General features: G+C 39.5%; 1 protein-coding gene across 1 annotated transcript in view; it reads right to left on the bottom strand.

Moving 5' to 3' along the window:
- Window positions 1–25,743, bottom strand: part of nr3c2 (nuclear receptor subfamily 3, group C, member 2) — a 103,316-nt gene that overhangs the window by 27,276 nt on the left and 50,297 nt on the right. The window contains exons 3-6 of the mRNA XM_028017787.1: window positions 20,849–20,976; window positions 10,489–10,605; window positions 6,709–7,050; window positions 279–423 (exon numbers count right to left, since the gene is read on the bottom strand). Coding sequence (XP_027873588.1) covers window positions 279–423; window positions 6,709–7,050; window positions 10,489–10,605; window positions 20,849–20,976 — 732 coding nt within the window. The remainder of the gene's footprint in view (window positions 1–278; window positions 424–6,708; window positions 7,051–10,488; window positions 10,606–20,848; window positions 20,977–25,743) is intronic.

The raw sequence follows: 25,743 nt of genomic DNA on the forward strand, positions 1-25,743 counted from the left end.
CTGCCAACTCTAATGCCCTTAATGTCTAATACCTCTTAATTGAGTTTGCTCAGGACTCTAATGCTCAGTGGACAGTGGATTGACTTGGCGAATTGCACATCCTACAGGGAATAATTTGGAGTTATTCCAACATGAGACCATCAAAGGCTCCGGATCTGCAAACTGTCTTTTTAAGAGATAAAACTAAATTACAGCGGAAATCATTACCAATTCCCCACGTAATTGTTGAGATTTAGTTTTCTAAAACAAACAACAACAAAATAAAAGTGTGGTCCTACTCGTTGAAGATGAGATCTGGGGCAAAGTAGAGCATCTGACCATTGGTGTGTTTGTAGGAGCGCCAACTGAGGCAGAAGGAGGACAGACACATCCATGAGTACTGGATCAGGGTGATTTGGTCCTCAATGGGCAGGCCCCGGAAACCTAGCACACAAACACCATAATACACACATCATAGGGCAACGTCTCGTTTAAAGGAAGCAGAGATCACTTAAAAATGAGTTAAAAACATTTGGAAAATCTAATTTAATACACAGTTTGTATGTGTGTTTATTTAAGTTACTGCATTACACACTGTTTATCTTTGCTAAAGTGTACCAGAGTTTGCTTTGACAAGATACCCAGTGATAAGTATTCACCCATTCTTTTTTTTATGCAAATCCCACAAGGCCTCTGGTTATTGGCGCTTTGTGTATGAAGCTCCAAAAATAGTCAAAGAGGAAAGTTGCCAAACTCTCAATCAAACTCTGGCAAGGATCTCCTTCTCATGCAGAAACGTAGGCCAACTGAGGACGCACAAGTGACTTATAGCGGCTGCGGGAATATTTCCATCTAATTACATGACAATCTGCATTTATTTGAGGGGGTTTGTGAAAAAGGTTTGTCGAATGGCTTGAAGGCATTTAAAATTATTACTTTCAAATTTTTCTTGAGGTGTAGAAAGTGTAACAGTTTTAAAAAGCAGCTGGGTTTTCAATAATGCAGCACTAAAATCCTGAACAGATCAAGTGTAGGAGAAACACACATTGTTGGCAATGACATAACTGGTTCATGCTCCTCTGTGTTTGAGGAGAGGGCAGAGAGTCTGCTCTCTCTGAACCGAGGGCAGACTGTGGCATATCTGAAAGTCGAAGGTACTCATTTTGACCCTTCTGTCTGGCTTCTATTTATACTTCCGGATATAGCAAGCAGACACCATTGGAGGTATCAAATATTTGCAATACAGCAAATTAAACATGCTCGAAGACCTACCTGTGATGCACCTTTCCATACTTATGCCACTGACTGGGATTTTAGAGGAAAATGTTTATCTCTTTCCAAACATTTTTCTCATTCTAGGTTGTGGTTTTATCCATAAAATTGAATAAGATCTTCCACACAGACAATGGCCATGTAAATGAGTTCTGTTTGGAAAGCCTAATCCTGATTCTATTTAACGGTAAAATAGGATTCGTTTATAATCTTGTTGAGCCTTTGAAGAATATTTTCCTGACCTAATATTCAAAATTGAAATTGTGGGCTCTGATAAAACTAGCAGTGCTGCATCTTTAATGGATAACAAGAAAAGATCTGGGAATTTAATTTTTTATACAGAGATGCAAAGGTTTTCAACTTTTCTGCATTTTATCACATTATCACCACAAACCCAAAAGTAATTTAGAGAGACTTTAAATTATAGACCAATGTGAAGTGGTGCATAATTATGACTTGGAAGGAAAATAATACATGGTTTCCAAAAGACAGTTCCTTTTAAATGGATACCCGTAAACAAAATTCAGTCCATCTTTTCACCTTTATAAGTCACCAAATTTTGAGCAGACTTTTAAAATGTCACAAAAAGGAAAAGCCTCTCCTTGGGCTGCCACCTTATCGTGGTGGAGGGGTTTGAATGCCCCAATGATGGTAGGAGCTATGCTGTCTGAGGCTTCATGCCCCTGGTAGGGTCACCCAAGTCAGACAGGTCCTTAGTGAGGGACCAGACAAAGCGCAGCCCGAAGACCTCGATGACGAACGGCAGCATTGGACTTCGTGTTCCCTCGCCCGGACGCGGGTCACCGGGGCCCCACTCTGGAGTCAGGTCTGGAGGGAGGACATGATGGCGAGCACCTGGTGGCCGGGCTTTTTCCCATGGAGCCTGGCCAGGCTTAGCCTGAAGAGGAAACATTGGTCCCCCCTCCCATGGGCCCACCATCCGTGAGAGGGGCCAAAGGGGTCGGGTGCAGTGTGTGATGGGTGGACGAGAGGGTAGCCTCCCTCCGCCTATGGGTGGGGGGACAGGTCCTGACTGTCATTTGTGCTTATGGGCCAAACAATAGTTCAGATTACATTACCCACCCTTCTTGGAGTCCTTAGAGGGGGTACTGGAGAGTGCCCCTCCTGGGGACTCCCTTGTTCTGCTGGGGGACTTCAATGCTCACGTGGGCAATGACAGTGAGACCTGGAGGGGCGTGGTTGGGAGGAACGGCCAGCCCCATCTGAACTCGAGCGATGTTCTGTTCTTCTGTGCTCGTCACGGATTAGCCCTAACGAACACCATGTTCAGGCATAAGGGTGTCCATATGTGCACTTGGCACCAGAACACCCTAGGCCGCAGTTCGATGATCTCCGGCAGAACTTCAAACACGTTCTGGGGGAGGTGGGGGACATTGAGTCTGAGTGGATCATGTTCCGTGCCTCCAATGTCGAGGCGGCTGATCGGGGCTGTGGCCACAAGGTTGTCGGTGCCTGTCGCGGAGGCAACCCTCGAACCCGTTGGTGGACACCTTCGGTGAGGGATGCCGTCAGGCTGAAGAAGGAGTCCTATCAGGCCTTTTTGGCCTGGGGGACTCCGGAAGCAGCTGATGGGTACTGGCAGGCGAAGCAGCATGCTTCACCTGGTTGCTGAGGCAAAAACTCGGGCGTGGACGGAGTTTGGAGAGGCCATGGAGAAAGACTTCCATACGGCTTCGAGGCGATTCTGATCCACCATCCGGCGTCTCAGGAGGGGGAAGCAGTACAGCACCAACACAGTTTACAGTGAGGATGGTGTGCTGCTGACCTCAACCCGGGATGTTGTGGGCCGGTGGACAGGATACTTTGAAGACCTTCTCAATCCCACCAACATGCCTTCCATTGAGGAAGCTGAACTTGGGGATTCTGGGTTGGGCTCTCTAATCTCTGGGGACGAGGTCGCCGAGGTGGTTAAAAAGCTCCTCGGTGGCAAGGCCCCGGGGGTGGATGAGATCCGTCCGGAGTTCCTTAAGGCTCTCAATGTTGTAGGATTGTGTTGGCTGACGTGACTCTGCTATATCGCATGGACATCGGGGGCAGTTCCCCTGGATTGCAGACTGGGTGGTGGTCCCCCTGTTCAAAAAGGGGGACCAGAGGGTGTGCTCCAATTATAGAGGGGTCACACTCTTAAGCCTCCCTGGCAAGGTCTATTCAGGGGTCCTGGAGAGGAGGGTCCATCAGCTAGTCGAACCTCGGATTCAGGAAGAGCAGTGTGGTTTTTGTCCTGGTTGCGGAACACTGGACCAGCTCTACACCCTCAGCAGGGTCCTGGAGGGTGCATGGAAGTTCGCCCAACCAGTCTACATGTGTTTTGTGGACTTGGAGAAGGCGTTTGACCGTGTCCCTCGGGGAACCCTGTGGGGAGTCCTCTGGGAGTATGGGGTACCGGGCCCTTTGATACGGGCTGTCAGGTCCCTGTATAACTGGTGTCAGAGTCTGGTCCGTATTGCCGGCAGTAAGTCAGGCTCGTTTCCGGTGAGAGTTGGACTCCGCCAGGGCTGCTCTTAGTCACCGATTCTGTTCGTTACTTTTATGGACAGAATTTCTAGGTGCAGCCAAGGTTTTGAGGGGATCTGATTTGGTGGCCTTAGGATCGCATTTCTGCTTTTTGTGGATGATGTGGTCCTATTGACTTCATCAGGCTGTTATCTGCAACTCTTGCTGGAGCGGTACGCAGTCGAGTGTGAAGCGGCCGGGATGAGGATCAGTGCCTCCAAATCCGAGGCCATGGTCTTGAGCTGGAAAAGGGTAGAGTGCCTTCTCCGGATCTGGTGGGTGCCCTGCCCCAAGTGGAGGAGTTCAAGTATCTCGGGATCTTGTTCATGAATGAGGGAAGAAGGGAGCGGGAGGTCGACAGGCGGATTGGCGCAGCGTCTGCCGTCAAGCGGGCGCTGTACCGGTCAGTCGTGGTGAAGAGAGAGCTGAGCCAAAAAGCGAAACTCTCAATTTACCGGTCGATCTACGTTCCCACCCTCATCTATGGTCATGAGCTTTGGGTCATGACCGAAAGAACGAGATCGCGGATACAAGCGGCCGAAATGGGTTTTCTCCATAAGTTGTCTGGACTCTCCCTTAGAGACAGGGTGAGAAGCTCAGTCATCCACGAGGGACTCAGAGTAGAGCTGTTGCTCCTTCACGTCGAGAGGAGCCAGTTGAGGCTCGGGCATCTGGTCAGGATGCCTCCTGGACGCCTCCCTGGTGAGGTGTTCCGGGCACGTCCCACCGGGAGGAGGGCCCGGGGAAGACCCAGGACACGCTGGAGGGACTATGTCTCTCGGTTGGCCTGGGAACGCCTCGGGATCCCCCCGGAGGAGCTGGAACAACTGGCTGGGGAGAGGGAAGTCTGGGCCTCCCTTCTGAAGCTGCTACCCCCGCGACCCGACCCCGGATAAGCGGAAGAAGATGGATGGATGGATGGACAAAAGGGAAAAAGAGAAGAAATGGCAAATTAAGTGTATTTCCATCTACTGGCTTGGAGTGAATCAACCAGGTAAGGCGTAATTTCTTCAGATGTTTATGTTTCGGATGACTAATAAACAGGAAGTAGTGGTTCAGCATGAACCACACATTACAGAAATATGGAGAGAGGTTTTCAGCTATGTTTAGCTATCGGACAAGTTGTAATTGTAACACTGTCTGGAGATGTATAGAAAGAAATTAAATTCTAATGATTCTTACAGCAGAAACATCTGATCAGTCATGTGAGGTAAATGTTCGAGATTATTCAATAACTTTCCCCTTTAACGCATCAACTCTTTTTCAAAAAAGTCAAAACAAACCCTGAAGTGAGCATTAAAACCTTTTGCGGAATTGAGAAAGTTTTTTGTCTCATGCTTTTCTAATGCGATACTTCAAAATACACCGAAAAATTGCTGATGGAAACACAGCTTTTGTTGTGTACAAGCAATATAGGTGACACTGTCAATATGTAAAAGAAGACGAAGAAGAGGGTCTGGTCACATGAGTCCAGCACTGATTTGTTTGGCCTACGTGCAAAATGCAACGTCTGGTAGAAAACTAACACTTCTCCCTAGTCAACCATGGTGGTGGCAGCAGCATGCTTTGGGTAAGAGCTTGAAATAATGGTTTAGGTCAATATTTATTAATGTATTAGAAGACCTAAATCCCATGGAGGAGCTCTGGCAACATTGAAATCTCTAATAACAAATGCTCTTCATGCACTCTGACTGAGATTGAGCTGTTTTGCAAAGAGAAATGGCCAAAACATTTCAGTCTCAATTTTCAAAGCTGGTAAAGATGCAGCCTGAAATACTTAGAGCTGCATCAGAAACAAAGGTTGTTTCCACAAAGTATTGGCTCAGGAGGGATCGACGCAATGCATGTCAAACTACTTAAGACTTTTCTTTGTGGAAGCACTTAAATACAATGCATTATTTTTCTTCCACTTCACAGTTATTTAATAGTTTGCCTATATATGCCTCTGTATCACATCCCAATAAAATATATTGAACTTTGGGATCTTGAAATCCCAAAGTTACCTAAGAAGGTAAGACATTTTATCTCTTATATGATTTCTTTATTTGATGGATTCATAAAAAAAGTAATTTCACGCTTTAATAGTAGTAATAAACTATTTAATTTCATGAGCCAATGTTAACCAGGTATAAAGCTGCAGTATGTATCTTTTAGAAAGAATATGTTTTTACATATTTGCTGAAACTGTCACCATGTCATGACAGTATGATATGAGACAAATCTGGGGGAAAATTTTATCTTATTCATCTCCTCCCTGAGCTGCTATTGTTATCTGAACAAATGCAATGTTCCCGACCCAAAACAACCAATCAGAGCCAGGAGGAGGGTCTTAGCGCTGTCAATCAACTTCACGTACTTACTGCTCAATTAAAGGCAGAACCAACCTGTTACAGGAAACCCATTTATTTGCTGTCATCAATGGCCATGCCAGCTATCTTTAATATTTATGACATTCTCTGCATAGCAAAAAGCAAACGGGGGAGGGAAAGGGGGATGAGCAGCGCCACACAGAGGGTGACTGACAGCACTATGACCCTCCTCCTGGCTATGATTGGTTATTTCTAGTTAGTACTAAAAGATAGAGGAACTTGATTTTTTTCACAGATTATCTGTCTTATAACAAACTGTCACGAATTGGTGACAGTTTCAACAAATATGGAAAAAGTATTTTTTTTTAATAAAAGTTACATACTGCAGCTTCAATGGCACATTTTAATCAGGATCGATAACATTTTTCCCCTCTTGGGGAAATATTTTTAGAACACATTTATTAAATGCATCTAAATCGTCCTATAATCCAAAATCTGCATGCATTTGTTTAAAAAAAAAAAAATCTAAATACATCAAATTGAGAGATTTTCTAAAAATATCTTTGAGCACTTTTTGAATCTTTTTTTCTAATCCCTGCACAAAGCAGCATTTAGACCTCTGCTGGTCACTAACCTGGAAGTACTTTGGCCCACTTCACCATGCGTACCAACTGCTTTCCAGCCAGGCGGTTGAGACTGGACAGCAGGTGGTCAGTTGTGTCCGGCTGTGCGTTGTCATAGCCAGAGTACACCTCTTCGGGCTCGATCAGCTCCAGCACGCTGCAGATGGAGGGCGGCAGAAAAGGTGTGACCACCCCAGGCCCGTGGGGCACCAGGGCATTGGCAGCGCTGGCAGTCAGCTCCTTCTCTGAGGACAGGTAGCCGCCTCCAACGCCACCTGTGGCAATCTGGGCATCTTTGGAGCTCTGCAGGTCCTCGTTAACTCCCTTCAGTTTTAACTTTTTAGACTTCCGTGCTGTGGGGAACAAAACAACCATAATAACGGAGAATTTATGGCTACATTTCTTAAAGCTGCAGTGTGTAACTTTTATAAAATATATATTTTTTTACATATTTGTTTTGTGACAGTTTGTAATGAGATAAACTGCAAATAGATCGATCTCCAGAAATGCACAGCTCCTGATCAAAAACAACAAATCAGAGACAGGAGTAATGTCTTTGCGCTGTCAATCATCGTCATGTACTCGCTGTTCTAATTCTAAGGAGAAACAACTTTCGTAACAGGACAACTGTTTATCTGTCACCATTGGCTATGCTAACTAACTTAGCATTCATTACAGGATCTGCTATATGGGAAGAAGCTGCACACCAGGATGATTGACAGTGCTAAGACCCACCTCCTAGCTCTGATTGGTTGTTTCTAGTTAGCACTGGGAGAAGTTAGAGGAGCTTGATTTTCTTCACAGATTATTTATGTCATACTTTACTGTCATGACATGGTAACAGTTTCAACAAATATTTAAAATAATATTTTTCATAACTGTGACATACTGCAGCTTTAATCTGGAATTATGAGATCACAGCTATTTAGGAAGCAGAGACGTAAAAAGAAACATCCAAATATCAATAAACATGACTTTTTTTTGTGGAACTTTTTAATTTTACTTATCACATAAAGTACATATTCCAGGAAAGGATTCAATGTTTCTTAAAATAATTCAGTTTTGCTTGAACTCATGTGATTTTATGGACAGCCTGGTCATATTTGAAAATATATTTTTTTGGAAAATATATTCATAAAATGCAACAATAGCTGAATCTCGACTTTCACTCCGCACATATTTTCCAGCTCTCATTAATAAGAACATTAGCTTGTTAAAATTATCAATAAAAAAGCTTATATTAAATCTCCTGGAGTCAAATTAATTATCTATTTTAATGTCAGCTCATGGTTAAAGTACATAAGTTTTCAATATATTTTGACCTCTATTTTGCTCCATAATTGAATTTATTAAGTTTAAGCTCTGTTATCGTGTATCAATAAAATACACCCACCAATTAAATCAGTGGAGGAACTGTGCAATTCTGGCACTCACACATTTTACAATACAGGTATAATAAATGAGTAGTATTTTGGTCTTTAAGTGTAATGGTAATGTGATTGTTTCACTGATTACTTTGCACGTATGAGACAAAGTGAGTTTATTTCACTGTGAGGAATGTCACAGCTACAGAAGGATTTCCAATAATCCTGAATGTCCAGACCTGGTTAAAATCTCAAAATAAAAAAACAAACCCACAAAAAAACAAACCAGACATTTAGGAGATGCTTTATATCCACCATAAGTCTGAGTTAGAGTTGTTTTTTTTTTTTTACAATAAAAATATAAATAAAAAAAGCTATTTGAGCACATTACTATTTCTCATTCAACTTTTTAACTGCTGCAGTAATCACAATATATATTATTACAAAAACTTTGTTGAGATTTTTAGTTTGTTTATCTTTTTATTTGCAACTTGAAACCTATTCAATGGACTAAAAAGCTGCTAAAATGATGGAAAATAGACACATTCATCATCCGCTTTAAGCTTTCATAATGACTCATACGTTTCATCAGCTCCTGTTTTATCCTCATCTATCACCTCAGTTGGAAACTGACTTCTGTGTCTTGTGTTTATTTAACTCAGCAGTCATGTGTTGTTATTCAGACTTTATTCTGAATCATGAGAGTTAATTTATGAAATATTTTATTATTGGTAGTTCCTGAACGTTCAAACAGTGACTGGAGGTATAATACCAGGAGAACTCTAGCAATATACTGTCATCTGATAGTTTAATTGTTAAATAATTGACAATATAGTTTTACTTCTGACCCTGTTGCATTTTTAACATTAATTACAAAAGCTTTGTTATGACTGACTGGGACAACATTGAAACCGATCATGTTGTTGGTATTGGTTTTCTGCTTCAGAATCCACTTTAACACTCTTCTTTCTTTGTGTACAATAACTAATAGCTTTAAGATGGTTTAGGTTTTCTAGAGTCATTATTGGTAAATCTACTCTAGAAAGATTCCTCTAAAAAATGCCTATTTTAATTTTTTTAATTCTTTGTTTGGGAGGATGCTCAGTTTTTCTTACTGCTTGATTATCACCAACGTTTTTTCTTGTTATTTTCCATTTATCTCCCAGTCAATCTCTCCAGTTTTTCACGATTCCATGATCTCAGAAATTCACACAAAATCAACAAATTCCCAATTTGTTCCGCGCCAATGGATGCTAATATGAGTTTATTGCTAATTTTCTGCAAAATTGTAAAAAAGAACAAAATTTAAGAGACTGCAGGTGGCAGTATTTCTTACGTTTACTACACCGCTCCCTCAACTTGACTTGATATCAAGTAATAGATCGATATGGTAACAGAAACCCAGCTATTCTTCAAAGAATGAAAATGTTTGTTTTTTTTGCTCATCCTTTTTCTTCTTTATGTAGACTTTGGAATAGGTTTAGTCGTATTTCTAATATATCACTGCAAAATCAGTGATTTTGACTGCAAAAAAAATCACAATAAATTGCAAAATCTTGAAGGGATTGCCTCGCTTATACTCGAATGCCAACCTTATTGGATGTGTTTTATTAAAGAAAGACTCTCCATGGAGGTAAAGAGAAAGAGTTACACTATTATTAGAGCCTTTTCAGAGATTTTAACAAGTGAGAATATTATAGAGCAACAAAAACAGAGCCGAGTACCAGAAAAGGAGTGAGTTTGTCTACTTGGTATTAGTATAAAAAAAATCAAATCCATTCACTACTACAGTTAAATGGATTATTGTAATATTTTACCAAATGTTTATTTAAATGTAATTGCAGCTGCAACAGTAAAATAAACAGATTTTTTTCTAATTCCCTCCCAGTTCTACAACAGAGTAATAGGGCCACGCTAAGAAAATAGAAAACATAAAGTTGCAAGAATAAAGTCGTACAAGAATAAAGTAGAAAAATACGAGAATAAAGTTGAAATGAAGTCATGATTTTACAACTTTATTCTTGAAATATTAATACTTTATTCTTATATTGTAACTATATTCTTCTATTATTTCAACTTTATTATCGCAAGACTTTGTTCTTGTAATATTATGACGTCTTTCTTGTAATATTATGACTTTGTTCTCATAATTTTATTCATTTTTCTTTCTATGGCCCCAACACACCATCATAGGACTCTTTTCAAGCAGTGTAATTTTGACTAAAACACAACACTGAGCCTTCATCAGAACATGAAATACAGTAGACGTGATTTAAACTCATGAACATCTAATGACTCAGCATCTCTAGGCCTCCTGTGACTACAGCCAGACCTACTTTTCCAAATCTATCACTCCCTATAAACAGACTCACGCTTCCTCAGGTGTTGACATGTGACAGAGCAAATCTGGAATTTCAAGCAGCTCACCTCCAAGGTTCATCCCAGCCTGAAGACACTTCCGTACACGACAGGCTGGGCAGTTTTTCCTTCGGATCTTATCAATGATGCAGTCATTTCTGCCAGCGCACAGGTAGTTGTGCTGACCTGAAAGCATAAACAGACCTTATGAATTTGGAGCCTCACATGATGCATCAAAGAAAAAAAAAAATGGTATTTGACAATCATGGAGAAGAATCACCTTGAATAATAATTTTAAAAAAGAAGTAAAATATCTGAAAATTCATAAACATCCTGGTGAAAATTAAATTAATTAGTTATTTTTCTTGTGCTATCAACCATATATGACTGTTAGTGCATTGTACAGTAAATAGCATGAGGGATTTGGTGGAAGCAGGGCACTGGCTGCAGCTCGGCTATTTCTGACAGTGATGCTAACATGGCGAGAATCCCTCCTGCCTCCTGCCTAGCCCTTAGCGAAACCCAATGATCTCCCATTGCAGAGTGCTTCCTTCCGCTCTACTAGCTCTTCACTGTACAGCTCCCCTCCTCCTCCTCCTCCTCTTTTCACTCGTCTTCTCCTCTATAACTGCGTCTCAATCCCTTTTTTCCCACACGTCCGCCAGCCTCTGAGCACCGTACACCCACACACAGGCATGCTCCTGCCTATGCACAAACACAGTCATTCACTCACAAATGCACGCATGCATGAAGACACACACACACACGTATAGATATTTTTTATATTTGAAATAAAACACACATTCAAAAAACAACACAGCGCTGGCTCAGACTGAATGACACGCAGAGGCATTGTGACCTCAGTGACCCCCAATGCAATGTTTACTTTCCCCAGGCTTTTAGTTGACATTGTGTTAATATAATGTTGTATAAATGTGTCCATGCTCATAAATACCTTCCTGTATGCTTATTTCATAACTTACAAGATTTTCGCACTGACTGAATGTCATGTATGAGCATGTTTGTTTGTTTACTTGCAGTTATCTGCAAAGAAGACATTCTGTGACTTATCCTTACAATCTACATCATGGGATTTATGTTTTTCGTGTACAGGACGGAGCAGAAGTTGTTTTCTGAGCTAGCAGGAGCAGTGCGCAGTGTGTCTGTCTGGCTGCTGCCAAAAGCCAAGGAACCGAGCTGCAGGAGGAGAGGCAGCAGCTGTAGCCCCACCACTATTTCTGGCTAAATCACATGACCGTTACATAAGCCCATTTTTCTTGCTCTAAAAAACAGTAAACTGCGACACAGGAAACACAACGGAGCCATATCCTTCCCCACCTCCCTCCTGCTCACATAGAAACACATGCACTTGGATAGGCCAGGATGGGAATTCTGAAAAACTCCAAAGCTTTCCATGTCAACTGAATTTGCTCACTCCTGTGAGTCTTGTCAATTACTGTCAGAGTGAAACACACTTGAAGAGGCCTAGTCAAACTGTGCCGCTTTGGATGGATGTGCGTTCGGCAGTGGGTGTATCTGAGAGGGAGAGAATTTGTTTATTTATTCACTGTTTGCATGCACTCACACAGCCTGTTTACCTCTGAATATATGCATTTGCCTATCAATCCTGCAAGTGGCAGGGTTACAGGTAAGAGGAACTTTTTCAGTCTTACTCTAGGAAAATGAAGAAAATTGATTTTTAGGATTACAATATCAGATTTTATACTTGCAATTTAATGTACACATTATTCTTCTAAATATTATCTCTATTTCTAGAGATGATATTAATATCTGTTTTGGTCCCAAAATTTAAAACAAATTCTAGGTCTGGTATTGTGACAATGTACCCAATCCACATTCAGTCAAATTCTATGCTTTATTAATTATTTTATGTTTTTTAGAATTCCCAACTGCACTTTCTGAACCATTTCAAAGAAGGTTTTTTTTCTATTTATTTTTACATGTTTCGCTAAAATAGTCAACTTGTTGTTTTTGTCAATTTCTTGATTATTTATTGTACTTTGGCTGTTATCCTCCTCATTGCACTGACTGAACAACTTAAAGTTGTTTTTACATGTTTCACCAATCTTGTGAAGCTGTTGATGTATTAAAGGGTGCTGAACTGGTCCAGAGTTACAAAATCAATTTGAAATTAAGTACATTTATGTCTGTGTTTTAAAAAATAAATGTTTTAGGTCATTTCAGCTGTTTTTCTGTATCGGATTGGGATCGGCCGATACTGAACCTCAGATATCTGAATCGGTAACCTCATGGTTATTCCACTAAATATACATTTCTTAACTTTTCCTGAGCTAAAACATTAGTATTGTTGTTTTTCAATGAATATGAACTTGTTTTCTTTGCATTATTTGAGGTCTGAAAGCACTGCATCTTTGTCGTTATTTTGACCATTTCTCATTTTCTGCAAATAAATACTAAATTTTTGCTTGGAATTTTGAAAACATGTTGTCAGTATTTCATAGAATAAAAGAAGAATGTTCATTTTACTTAAACATACACCTAATATCAAAGAAACTGATCATGTTAAGTGATCTCTTAATTTTTTCCAGAGCTTTATATATATGGGTTGGACAATAACAGGTTTATATCAGTTGATATCGATGATTATTGATTAAGGTTTTGTTTTATATCTCTTAAATACTACCAAACTAGTGACATGATCTTCCCTGTTTGATGCAGTTTCCTCTCAAGATGTTGGACATATTTTTCTCCGTTTGCTCCACACTGTTGTTTTTTATTTTTAAGAGGTTATGAGGCATGATGGCTGAACCCTAAACTGCTATTGCACAAGTTATTCAGCAGATTGTTGCTAAGCAACCAAAGATAGAGTGAGTTAGTTGATGCCACCAACCTAGCTTAGCTGGCAGATAGAGGTTGAGCAGCTAAAGCCTTTCCTCTGCCTACATCCCCCAGAATGCCATGCGGTCCTGGATCAGAATTTAGTGAAATTATTGAATTGATTATGTGTGTGTCTCTTGCAGTACATACTGCTATTGATTTATTGTCCAGCCTTAGGTTCAAAACTCTGTGAAAAAACAATTACCAGCGCTGGGTCTCCTCAGGGATGTGTTTTATCTTCATTGTTTTTTATTCTGTACACAAACTCCTGCAGAACTTTCACAAACATACATTTAATTAAATATGCTGACGACACAACCCTGGTCCAAAGAGGAGCATGGACGAGTCCTGGAGTTCTTCATTACTTGGTGCAAAAAAATTCTAACTATTTCAGAACATGACAAAAACAAAACAAATGACTATAGACTTCAAGAAGCTTCAGTCATTTTTCCACAAGCACCTGGGCGAGGTTCTGGACTGTCAACTAAACTAAGACTCATGGACTGACTTTATCAGCCCCAAGGCTTAGTAGAGACTGTACTTTCTAAATAAACTGGGCTCTTCAGACTCAATAACTCAATAATTTTAATATTTTATTCTGCTTTTATTGAGAGTATCTCAACATTTTGTAACACCTGCTGGTTTGGGAATGCTACAGAGGCTCAGAAGAAATCATTGAGAAGTATAGTGACCACAACCAGCAAACTTTGCCAAGCATGAAAAAATATACTTGGACAGAGTTTTGGGGAAGGAATAAATCCTCATAAAGACAATAAACACCATGTAAGATCCTCATTTGAGCTGCTTCCTTCAGGACAAAGGTACTGCCATTATCTATTCTTAAAAAAACTTGACAAATTTTTATTTCATACCCCAAGAGATTAAATCATTAAACAGTAAAAAGGTACCATAATGCCATTGTAATGTATGTGTAATTTCTCATATAAATGCCTGCTAGCAATATTTTCTGTATCAATGTTAGGAAATTATTGACTTAACACAAGCTCCTAGGTCTTACTGAAAAGTTACTTGTAGGTTACCTACACTAAAAACTAGACAAAAATACTTGGCAAGACTTTGTGTTTCTGAAGTGCAGTCAACCATTGAGCTCTTCTTCAATGTATGATGTAAGAAAGCTACATCAGAAAAGGTAATCCTAATCTCCATCAAATAACTGAAAAGAAAACAAAGCACCATAATGCATGTGATCAAAAATAAAATTAGTTTTTCTGGAAACCGAGAGGGCCCTCGTTTATGAAGATGAAATTGTTTTAATCTTCCAGCTTTTGAGCGTATTACCAAACCTTTTAAGAAATCAAGACAGGAGTTCACTCACATCTACTTCTAACTAATGTTCTCACAATGTGGCAGAAGCCTAATGAGTAATCCATGTTGTCTGTCAGCTGCAGCATACATCAGTTATGAGAACACTCATCTAAACACGAAACACAATACGGTGTCCCACACAGAGAGTCCACTTTAACTACTATGTGTGGTTTCACATTGTTCAGATAAAATACAACAGATTTACCAAGAAATGTTGAGCCTCAACCAGAAACATGCAAACGCAGCAATAGCCACATGCAACTGATCAAAGAGATACGTGGAAATGAATGACAACAACGCTAATGTAAGTCTAAAAACGGATTTGGCATTGGGCACAAATATGACTGTAGCTTTGAGCTGGCACTACTGACATGAGATGGCTTAAGATATATTTTAGGCACGCGTCACCGTATGTGTGGAAGAGGATTCAAGGAAAGAAGACATGTTGGAGATGCAAAGGTCCTGAAAATTGTTGCCATGTCGATGTACTGCTACTTTATTTAATTGGACATAAACAGCCACAAAATAAGGACAATGTTTTCATGCCTAGCAATATCACAGTAGCAACATAACATAAACAACCTTTACTCCAATTTGTTTACCAGTTTATTCTCGTCTACAATATATAAAGGCTAAGGTTTTTCCATTTTGCTTTACCTGCACTACATGAAATGCATCTAATCATCATTTCAGCCTCAGTGTGACAGGCGAGAAAGTGAAATACAAAAACATTCAATGGCTCTCATATACCACTTCCAAAAAGATTTAATTTCCCAAATATGTATCTTTAATTTGAAGAAAGGAATTAGGAGTATCTCTGTTTTTTTCTCCTTTCTTCCACCTTCTTCTACAGATTATATAATACATCCTAATGTATATCTTTAGAGCACAACATAACATGCTATTTTACTGCATTCGAACTGTGTCTTTAAAGTAGATAACAAAATGCAGCTTGAGTTTCAATAAAAACATCCGGTTGGTGCAGCTGATTTGGTTCCAGAGTAAAGGTGTAACCCACACTGATGTCAAAGAACAAAGGGATCACCGGGGAACAGGAAGAGATGCAGGTCAGATTATATCCACCAGAGAGACTCGTGGGTCGGTCCAGGTCAGAGGAACTGACGGCATGGAGGAAGCAGCGTTATGTTGTATCACTGCTTCTGAATCAAACATGGCAGACATAAAGTGATCGCCAGCTTCAAATTTTTTCAATTTAACTCTTTCTTTTTGATGAAAAAATACTTGCTTCATTGGCAGATTATTTCATGTATAATAAGACATTTTCCCATGATATAAGGGAAATAATCTGCCAATTGAACTAATACTTTTAAGGTATTAGATACTGAAATCCAGATCCTATATCTTACTGAAAAATTACTTGTAAGTTAATTTTGTTTTATTTCAAGTGTACCGAGATATTTGCCCTAGAAACTAGACCAAAAATACTAAAGATTTTGTTTTTTCAGTGCACATAAATAAACTGAATTGAATTGAAGCTAAAATGGAAGTAATTTTACTTGGTCCCAATCATTTCTTTTCCTGGAAAATTACAAATGTCTGATTTAGTAATGTCACAGAATATATTGTTAATCTAACCTTCAATCACGGAAAATTGTCAGTTTTTTAGGAATATTCAAGTTTTTTTCTTGTAACTATGTGACATTAGTCAAGAAATTCAGTTTTTTGTGTGTGTGAATATTTACTCCTCTATGGTAACATTTCTTTCTTTTAACCATCGGACCTCATGCACATTTTCTTATTCACCTTTCCTCCAGAAAACCTGGACAACCACTACGCGAGACAAATTTCAAAGATTATTTAAAAAGTAATGCAGCTTGAAAGAACAGTACATAAAATTTAAAGAGCATGTCATTACTGTAGGCCCACTTTAAGACACACATTTGTCTTAAACTCCTCCTGAAGCCTTTGACTTTCTTCAAACTTAACAGCTTTGAGATTTACAAACTAACAGGGAGAGTGGTGGCATGTTGTGCACGCTTTCTATTCAAACAATATTTGGTGTGAGACAAGTTAAGAGCAGGGATCCAGATATCTCTGTTAGAGTAAATGGCTCTTTTCCAGCTGCTGTCACGTGAGTGTCCTGCACACACAACCGGAAGAGCTTAGGCAGCAGTGGGAGGCTTCTTATAGTCCAATCCACCGCAGAAAATCACCTTATTGGACGGCTGAGCTGCCGTTCAAGCAGAAACTGTTCTGGTGTCCTCAGACGACCTTTTATGCAGAGCCAGTTCAAAGCTGGATTGACACAAGTGCCATGGAAACCGCAGCCCAGCCAGACTGTAGAACCAAACGAGCCCATAACAAAGTTCAATATATCTGATATTAGCGTTGGTTTGAGCAGAAGGAGCTAAAAGCAGGGTCTGGTGTTATTATGAAGAGCAGACATGCCAAGCCACTGATGACATGTGAATAATAAGCTGGCACTGAACTTCCCAAATGTGCTCCACATGGAGCTGATTATTGAGTGCAGCTGTTTTACATCAACAAACTTGTCTTTTGTTAACTAGAGGAGACAGTGCAGAAGCACGTAAGAATGAAACATGGATTAATGTTTAGCAATAAAAATAAAGATCCATATTATAAGAACTGGTCTTTCTAACCACGTTTAAAAATCAATTATACATTCAGGGTAATTATTGGTTTAATGTGACGTGGATACTTGAGCATGTAGACTGTAAAAGACATGGATTTGACCACAATGAGCATGTCTTGATCCTATGATGTATTATCAGTAGCTCTAGAACCTGATCCGCAGCAGATGCACCCAGCTCTGACAAACTCAACAAATCCATAGCATACCCAATTCAGAAACACCCATGGCAAAAAGAAAGTGCACCCCTTAAAGGGGACCTATTATGCTGCCTTGAACAGGTTAGCACAATAGGTACAACACATGTTCATCATATTTTTTGAGCCACTTGTTTTGAGCTCCTTCCAGACTGACCTGCTTTCTTTTGTCATTTTAAATCCAAATAAGCTGCAGCTGGCCACACCCCCCCAACTCGATGTTTACACTCAGACGTGAAAATGGCTGCAAACAAATGCGCAATAATGCAATCACACATCTTTGAAAAGCAAAAGTAGAGCCTCCTGAACAACCACTGTCAAGAATGAAGAATTGTGTACCTACATGAACTGAAAGGCCTTTCAGAGAGGAAGAAGATATTATCAAAAGAAACAAAAAATGTGATTAGAGTTTACAAATTCACACAGGGACAAAATCCTTCATTTATGGTGACCTGTTTTGTGGTTTGTTGATGGACAAAATGGAAGATGCTTGCAACCCTCAGTAAACCATTCCAACTATGACATACGGTGGTGGCAGCATCAGGATCAGTGGACCTGAGTTCCTTCAGATCTCAGTCCTGTAATAAATGAGCTAAAAATAAACAAAAAAAAAGGAGAGTGTGAGCAAGAAAGCCTACAAAATGACTCATTGATGCCAACTTTGTCAGTGGAATGGAACAAAACTCCAGAAAATTATTTTATTAGAAGAATAATCAGAGCTTTTGACCCAATTTATAAGGAGATTCTATGAAATAATAAGACAATAATAGCAAGCTATTAGATTTGAAAACAAGTAAAAATATAAAACTTAAAAAAATTATTTTTTATTATTCTGGAATTTAACAAACGGAAATAATTTTGGGTAATGGTAACTGACCTAAAGCAGGATACATTTAATCCGATTTAATGTGAGGTTTTAGCTGCATTTGTTGAGCAAACTTAAAAAGAGTGAATATTTGTCCCTTGGAGTGGGACTATATTTGGACGCTGAAAGGCCCTGGTGGCCAATAGATGCTCTAAACAGATGGTCTCAATTTAAATACAGCAGGAGAGTTCAGGTTCAGCTCTGCAATATGAAAGCCACCTAAAGCTAAGCTGTCTGCCACAGATAAAAGTGAAACAAGTTTTCCCACAATTAGAGCATTTTATCTGATTTGTTGTCTGCAGAATGCTAACCAGCTCGGCGGTGAAGGACTGGGAGCCATTCAGTCATTTAATGAACTACAGCCGGCTGAAAAGTTGCGTCCCCTCGGGGCCACTGTGCCAGGAGAAATTAGGCATGGGTCAGGATTGCACCCCATCTGCAGATGCCTACTCTCTCTCCTTCTATGTGCTGCATGCCAAGTCAGTGTTTTGGTCGCTTTTTAGAGGAAAGAGGAGGAGAAAGAGCAAGATAGTTGGGAAAGAGGAGGAGCAGAACGTCTCCTCACGTCCTAACTTACACCTCTCACTGCTGACACATCACTTTCCATCCCTCTCCTTGTTACTTAGTCTCCCGGCTCCTCCTCCCTTTATCTCTTCGTCTCTGTCTGACTTTTTCTTTGTCCTTCCTCCTCCCTCCCCCCTTCGCTGTATCCGTTTCACCGTCCTCTATCTCCCTTCACTTTGCAAAATCCTTCTCGCACTATTTTCATCCTTTGCTTTGCTTCGCCTTTCCTCTCGTTTTTTTCCACCTCAGCAGCAGCTGTGGAGAGGTCAAATGAGGTAACAGCTCACAAGTTGACATCACTACGCTGCACACTTTGCTTTCGGAGTTTGCATGGCTGCAGTTATTTGGCTGAAACAAATGTGGTTTTAATGCTATAATTACACAGATGGGAGCTCTGTTCAGGGCTTCACCTGACTAGCGCGCCGCATCGTTCACATCTTCCATGAGCTATCTGCCTGGCAGCCTTGAAGCTGCAGCTACGGCATGTCTGATTTAATAACCACAGACACATAATCTGGTTTCAAGTCTCGGCAATGAAAATGTGTAAATATCATTAAATTAGGGCATGATTTCATTGAGAATTACTGCAATTCCTCCAGTGGTCAAGAGATCACCCAAAGCGCTGGCAGGAAACGCATCTCTCCCCTTCTCCCAAACGCTGGGGTTTTCAATGTGTTTTGCATTCAAACACTCATCTAAATGAGTTAGGCCAAGGCCTCAGGCAGCAGGCGCAACATGAAAAGCACATTATGACTGTGGCTGATATTTTTCCCAAGCTAAATATAACTTAAGAGCTGTTCCCTACTGATTTTTTCCCCCGTTTTTCATTATGCTTGTGTAAAACAGGTCACACTCCCAAAATTAAAAGCTTATATTTGGTTGTTTTAGGAATAATTTGGGAGAAAAAAAAAGCACGCTTTCTCCAGAACCTCTCTTAAAAAATATGAACAACCTCTTAAATATTCACCTCATTAGTTTGAAGGGAAAGGACTGGCCCAAGGCTGTATAAGGCACTAAGCAGAGTTTTATTTGCAGGCCTGCAGATTAGGAAGTCGGGGAGTGGTGCCAACTTTAATAGATGCTCACAAGCATTGGGCAAAAGACTTAAAGGGTGATATAATAACAAATAACAAATGTAAACCCAGATTAGACAAAGGCTGCAGAAACAAATAAATTAACATTAAAATAGTAATATAAGCAAAATCTGCTTATTGCAACCGAGTATTAAGGCCACAGATATAAAGCTGAGAGACATAAAACCATTTTTGTTCCTGTTGCCAAAAGCCACCAAAATTCAGTTTAGCGTAGTTTTAATATAATTTTATTTCAAGCTTATTTTTATTCTTTACTCTTGTCCTAATGAAGATGCTGTTCTAGAGTTTTTTTTCATTTGTTTATTTTTTAAGGTTTTTAATCTTTTGAAATATTGAGACCAGATAATTTTCATATTATATTTATATCTATATTTATTGTTGATGTAAAGTTTCCTGTTTGACAAGAAGGCTGACTCACATCATTGATTGATTGATTCATTGATTGATTGATTGATTGACTTAAAGAAAATAACAAAAAATAACGAGAATAAAGTCAAAATAATATGACAATAATATTGTAGTATTAAGAGAATTGTCATAATATTACAACTTTAGTCTCGTAATCTTTAACTAATTTATGACTTTATTGTCATGCAAGTTTATTCTCATAATATTCTGATTTTAATGTTTTATAAATCATAACATTGACTTTTCTTTAAATTATAACTTTATTCTCGTAAATTTTGTACCAGAAAAGGAGCGGCGAAAGCAAATAAGGTGGATTAGCAGTGCTAGTATTTTTCAGTTGGTCTGAATTCAAATATTCAAAAATTACAACATCAAACTGTCACAATAATATTGGTATTACGTTCTGATTACGTTTTTTGTTTTTTATTCTCTCAATGAACCAAAACCAACCCAAAAAAAGACTCAATCCAGTGATAACGTCTGTAAAGATGGACACCAGGCTTACCTTCCACAGCTCTTTTGAAGAACACTTTGCAGCTTCCACACGTCACCACACCGTAGTGACACCCGGACGCTTCGTCTCCACAGACCAGGCACACTTTGGCCGTTGAGGAAGGTTGTCTGAGTGCTGAGCTGAAAGGACACACAGAAAAATATTTTTAGAGCTTAAGTTAACAAAGGATTTTTTTTAAAGATGTGAACCAATTCCTGACTGACTGTTGCCTCAATTTTATAATTCAAATGACAGCAATAGCACGATATGGCTGGTCATGAAGTTGTCTCTTGACAGAGAGAGGAAGAGAGAGAGAAGGGTCTCTGAGATCCTCTGATTTATAGCTCCACAGGGCTTACAGAGATGATGCTGACAGAATTATAGGGGAGATTATTTAAATTCAATAGGCAGTGAGACACAGACCAGGATGTCAAACCTAAACCGAACCACTCGTCACCTTTTTCAGAATAAAATGTGTGAATTACTCGAAAAAGTGTTGTAAAATGGACAAAATCTATATATATATATAAATATTATTAAAGATCAAAGATTATACAGCATTCTCTGTGATATGGCAGGACTGCTCTACTTTCTCATTCACGATCAATAGAGAGGTGACTGAACTGATGGATGTGTTGAATTATTTCCAGATCCAAAGCAACGTTTACTTTAAAAACATTTATCCTTTTCCTGACTGCATTTTTACAGCATCTGGGGAGGATTTCCTCCAAACACGGCAAATTTCTTGATGGTGATGGAGTGTCAAATATCAAAGTTGCTGATTCTTGGAGCCTTTTCAATATTTTCATAAATGATTAATTTGATTCTTATGTTACTATGTACCACAGTCTGTTAGAACAAGGGCTGAAATAATTACCTGATTAATTGCGATCAACCGATAATGGAAATAATCGTCAACTAATTTAGTAATTGATTAATTGTTAACTGGAGTAAATATACTCACAAACAGGCAAATTGTATTCAGAGCTGTGATGATTTCAAAACTGTACGTAAAATATATGCACATTTTACAATTGAAATGCAATTTAAAGAAATCTTTGTATGTAAATATGTTCTACCGAGAATTCTTCAAGTGGCAAAGTTTTAGCCTCGCACAGTTCAAATTCTCTAAAAAATAAATAAATAAATCTCCTACTAAGCACCATTTGCTATGTCGTATTTTTTTAATTTAATTTTTTATTTCAGAATTTTTTAAAAATTATAAGTTGAAAACGTTCTATCTAAGGAAACCCAGCAGATTGCATCAAGTCATTGACTTGCACCATTTGCTCCTGGACGTAGCAACAATAGACAAGCGCTTGCTTAGTGTTGTTGAGTCTCCAGTAATCTTTGATACTGAGCATGCATGTGGCGACAGTGGAGAGGAAAACCTCCCCTTTAACAGGAAGGAACCTCCATCAGAACCAGAACATGGCTCAACAGGAGCAGCCATCACAATCAACTGGGGGGTTGAGAAGACAGAGCAAATGCACAAAGAGAAACAGATGAACTGATGCAGGATTATTCCTGTTGATGGAAAGTAAAAAGTTAAAAGAAGAGGAAGACTGATTAGTTAATGGCAGCATTAATGGTTGGCAGTGGCTGTGCTTTGACTAGCCATTAGCTTTAGCCGTCAAGAGGAACCTGAATTTGTTGAAAGTGAAAATGCCTTATTCTATTATGAGATGCTCTAATTCCTATAATACCTGTATGTGCTTCAGCTTTAAAGGTGCGTTTACAGATAACATCTCCTGCCATGGACACTAATGCAACCCTATATATTATTCTGTTTCACTTGTTCATCGCCCATTAGCTGAAGAGGATGTCAAACCATAATTTTCAAAAACAAATTCACATTTTTAATCATTTGACCACGGGACAGTGTTTTCCACTTGGCCTCAGTCCAACAGTAAAAAGCTCATAACCAGGGAAGGATTTTCTGGATCTTTTTCAGATATTAAAGTTTCAAGGTAACTTTGTGGCTGCAGTAATTAGCTGTGATCACAGGATGTAGTCTTCAAAAGTGTTCCTGAAAGCAAGCAGTGATTTATACAAAAAAGAGGACTGTTTTCTGAAGGTAGAAAAATATCTACTGGTGATTTAGAGCTTCATCCTCCTATTACAGAAGCATCTCTGGAAGCTCAAAGTATTCTATTGACATAATGTGCCAGAGAAGATAAAGTCCAAACTTTTTTGACATTTTGTTGCATGATACATCCATGCATATTTAAGAAATCTCTCTCCATGGTCACCTACTGATTCAAGACAAGGTTGCAGATGAATCAGTGCTTAGAGCTTAGATCACTGTCCAGTAAGTCTTTGGTTCTACGGCAATAGCTCATTTTTGTCAGTCTCTTTCATATGGGAACTTTCTTCTTTATATCATGAATATTATGATGTGTATCTGCAAATTTCACCAACACAAATTAAAATTTTAAGACCATTATGTATAAAATATAAGACATGTATCCGGACAGAAATGTACAAAAAAAATGACATATTTTATAAAGTTGTGCCAAGCATTTTGCACAGAATGCATATAACATTGTATGGTTTGGCAACAGAAGTAAGGCGGTGGGAATGACAAATATTGTCCAGCCAACTGCCGATAAATTTGCACTTACCAAAGATAGATATAAAAAAAACCTAGCAAGCCAGCTTGAAAAGGCTCATTAACAGCTAGCGGTAGCCTCAACTGCCTCGTAATGAAGATGTCTGACTGTGAATCAAATGTTTGTCTGACAGAGAAATCCCGCAAGAAAAAAAATACATGTAATATAGGTAGATTGAATAGTCAGACCATATCAAAATTCAAGACCTCTGAGTTACATATTTGAAGCCAACGCACATATTTTCTATTGAATTTGTGACATTTTAAGACTTTTTAAGGATGCACAGACACCCTGTATCACTCATGATTGTAGGTCAGGGTCAAAATGTAAACGGACTGGTAAATTAAGAACTTCCTTTTCTGTATATACTCTTTCTTCGAGCAGATAGACCAAGACAGACAGACAGAGCACGCAAAGCCCTGATTCATCTCTTTATCACCTCCTCCATCCCACAATCAGCCATAAACAAGACAAGATCATTCAACACTTCTCTTGAGACAGAGTTTAACTCTTGAACAGGAGAGAGAAAATCACCTTTTGCCATTTGAGAACTTTGTAATCAGTAAGTGACTCGTATCCCAGCTGCTTTGCATTCAACAAGAAACACTCCAGAGCAAGCAAAAGGTACTGGTTTCACAACAGACCACATCAGCTCCAAAAATCAAATATGAAATCCTGTAACATCTAGGTTTGTTGGCAGACTGGAGTTTGCTTTTTTGATCATCTATTTGTTCTGCGGCAGAAGAACCTAGGGAGAAGACGTAAACTCCTTGCAGAAAGACCCCGGACTTTGAACCCAGGACCTTCTTGCTGCAACGGAACAGTGCTACCAACGTCACAACTGTGCAGCCGTGGAAAACAACATATTTGTGTAAAAGTTACACACTGCAGCTTTAAGAGCTTTGTGTATTTGTAGTTTGTTGTAACCATAAAGTTATAGATTAATCTTAGGTAAAGCATTTCCCATCAAGCTGACACACAAAACACACAAACATGTGGATGGGTACAAGGAGAGAACACTTTGTATCAAAACATCAAAAGTGGCCTCAGCTTCTCCCTCTTTTCTGTGCTAATTACCTCTCTTCCATCCCAATCAATAACATGCAAGGTGATTGTCTGGTTAAAATTCTCCGTACAGCCTCCATCAAACCAGCTGCTCGGCTCTCTCTCCCCATCCTCTCTCTGTCTCTGCTCCCTGCAAGCACATTTCCTCCAGGGGACGAGCTGGTAAGGTGTACCGCAGCACACTCAGATACAATCACGACCACTGATCTAATTCCCTCTTGTCCGTCTACACACACATTCAATTTGTTAGGACGCTTAGAGGAGTCTCTGGTGAGGTGTTTGTCTGGCTTGATCTTTCTGGCAAGGGGCCTCATGGTTTCACCTGAGGTGAGTGTTTGTGTGTGCAAATTCAGTCCATGTCAAGATGTGTTTTTCAGCATGTTAATGCACTGGATCCTTCTCTGTACTTTGGCCTTCTCACATCAAAACAAAGTGGTATTAGGAAGGAGACAACACAAGCCAAGAGAAGCAGTCCTGGAAAGATTTCCAGCCAACAACAACAAGAGCAGCAAAAAACGAGGTCTGTTTCAAAGTCTGCCTGCAATATTGAGTCGCTGGTCAACTCCTTTAATAGTGCCGCGCATTAAAACCTCTTCGCAAGCTGCATGCCTGTTTCCTGGTCAACCAGCAAGGTGACTTCCCCTCCCTCAGAGAAGTATATAGGTCATTCACTTTCTGCTTATGAAACCGGAGCAGACAGGCCAGGCTGCAGTGACTGTGCACCAGGAACAGCTGCCGAAAAGCAACCAAACTAAAGTGAGCAAACAATCACAACATAGTTATTTTCTTTTTGCAAAACGAAAACTAAAACTACAGAAAGAGGTGGTACAAGATCTCAAATTATTAAAAAGTCACCATATTTCTCATCAAAGGTGGTGAAGCACTGTCTGAACTGGTACCACTTTGTCTGGGGAACACCACGACGAGCTAATGGTTTGTCGCTAACAAAGCTAAAATTAGCATCAGAGCCTCCTGTCGACATTAAAACTGAAGCTCTTTACTGAAATGGTTTTTTTTAAAGATTCTCTAAAATACATGTTTGGATTATAAAATATTTTCTTTACTTGTGAACCCCTGAGACTTACAAATATTGCTAAAATCTCATCTTTTACAATTGCCTCCTATCATCAACTGGATATATCATACCTTTGTTTTTATTTGTTTTGTAAATTTGAAAAGGTCTGGTACATTAGCAGTGTTGTGCTAGACTTTTAAACTCTGTACAAATTA

This window comes from Xiphophorus couchianus, chromosome 5 (genome assembly GCF_001444195.1).
Source record: "Xiphophorus couchianus chromosome 5, X_couchianus-1.0, whole genome shotgun sequence".
In the NCBI taxonomy this organism is placed as follows: Eukaryota; Metazoa; Chordata; class Actinopteri; order Cyprinodontiformes; family Poeciliidae; genus Xiphophorus; species Xiphophorus couchianus.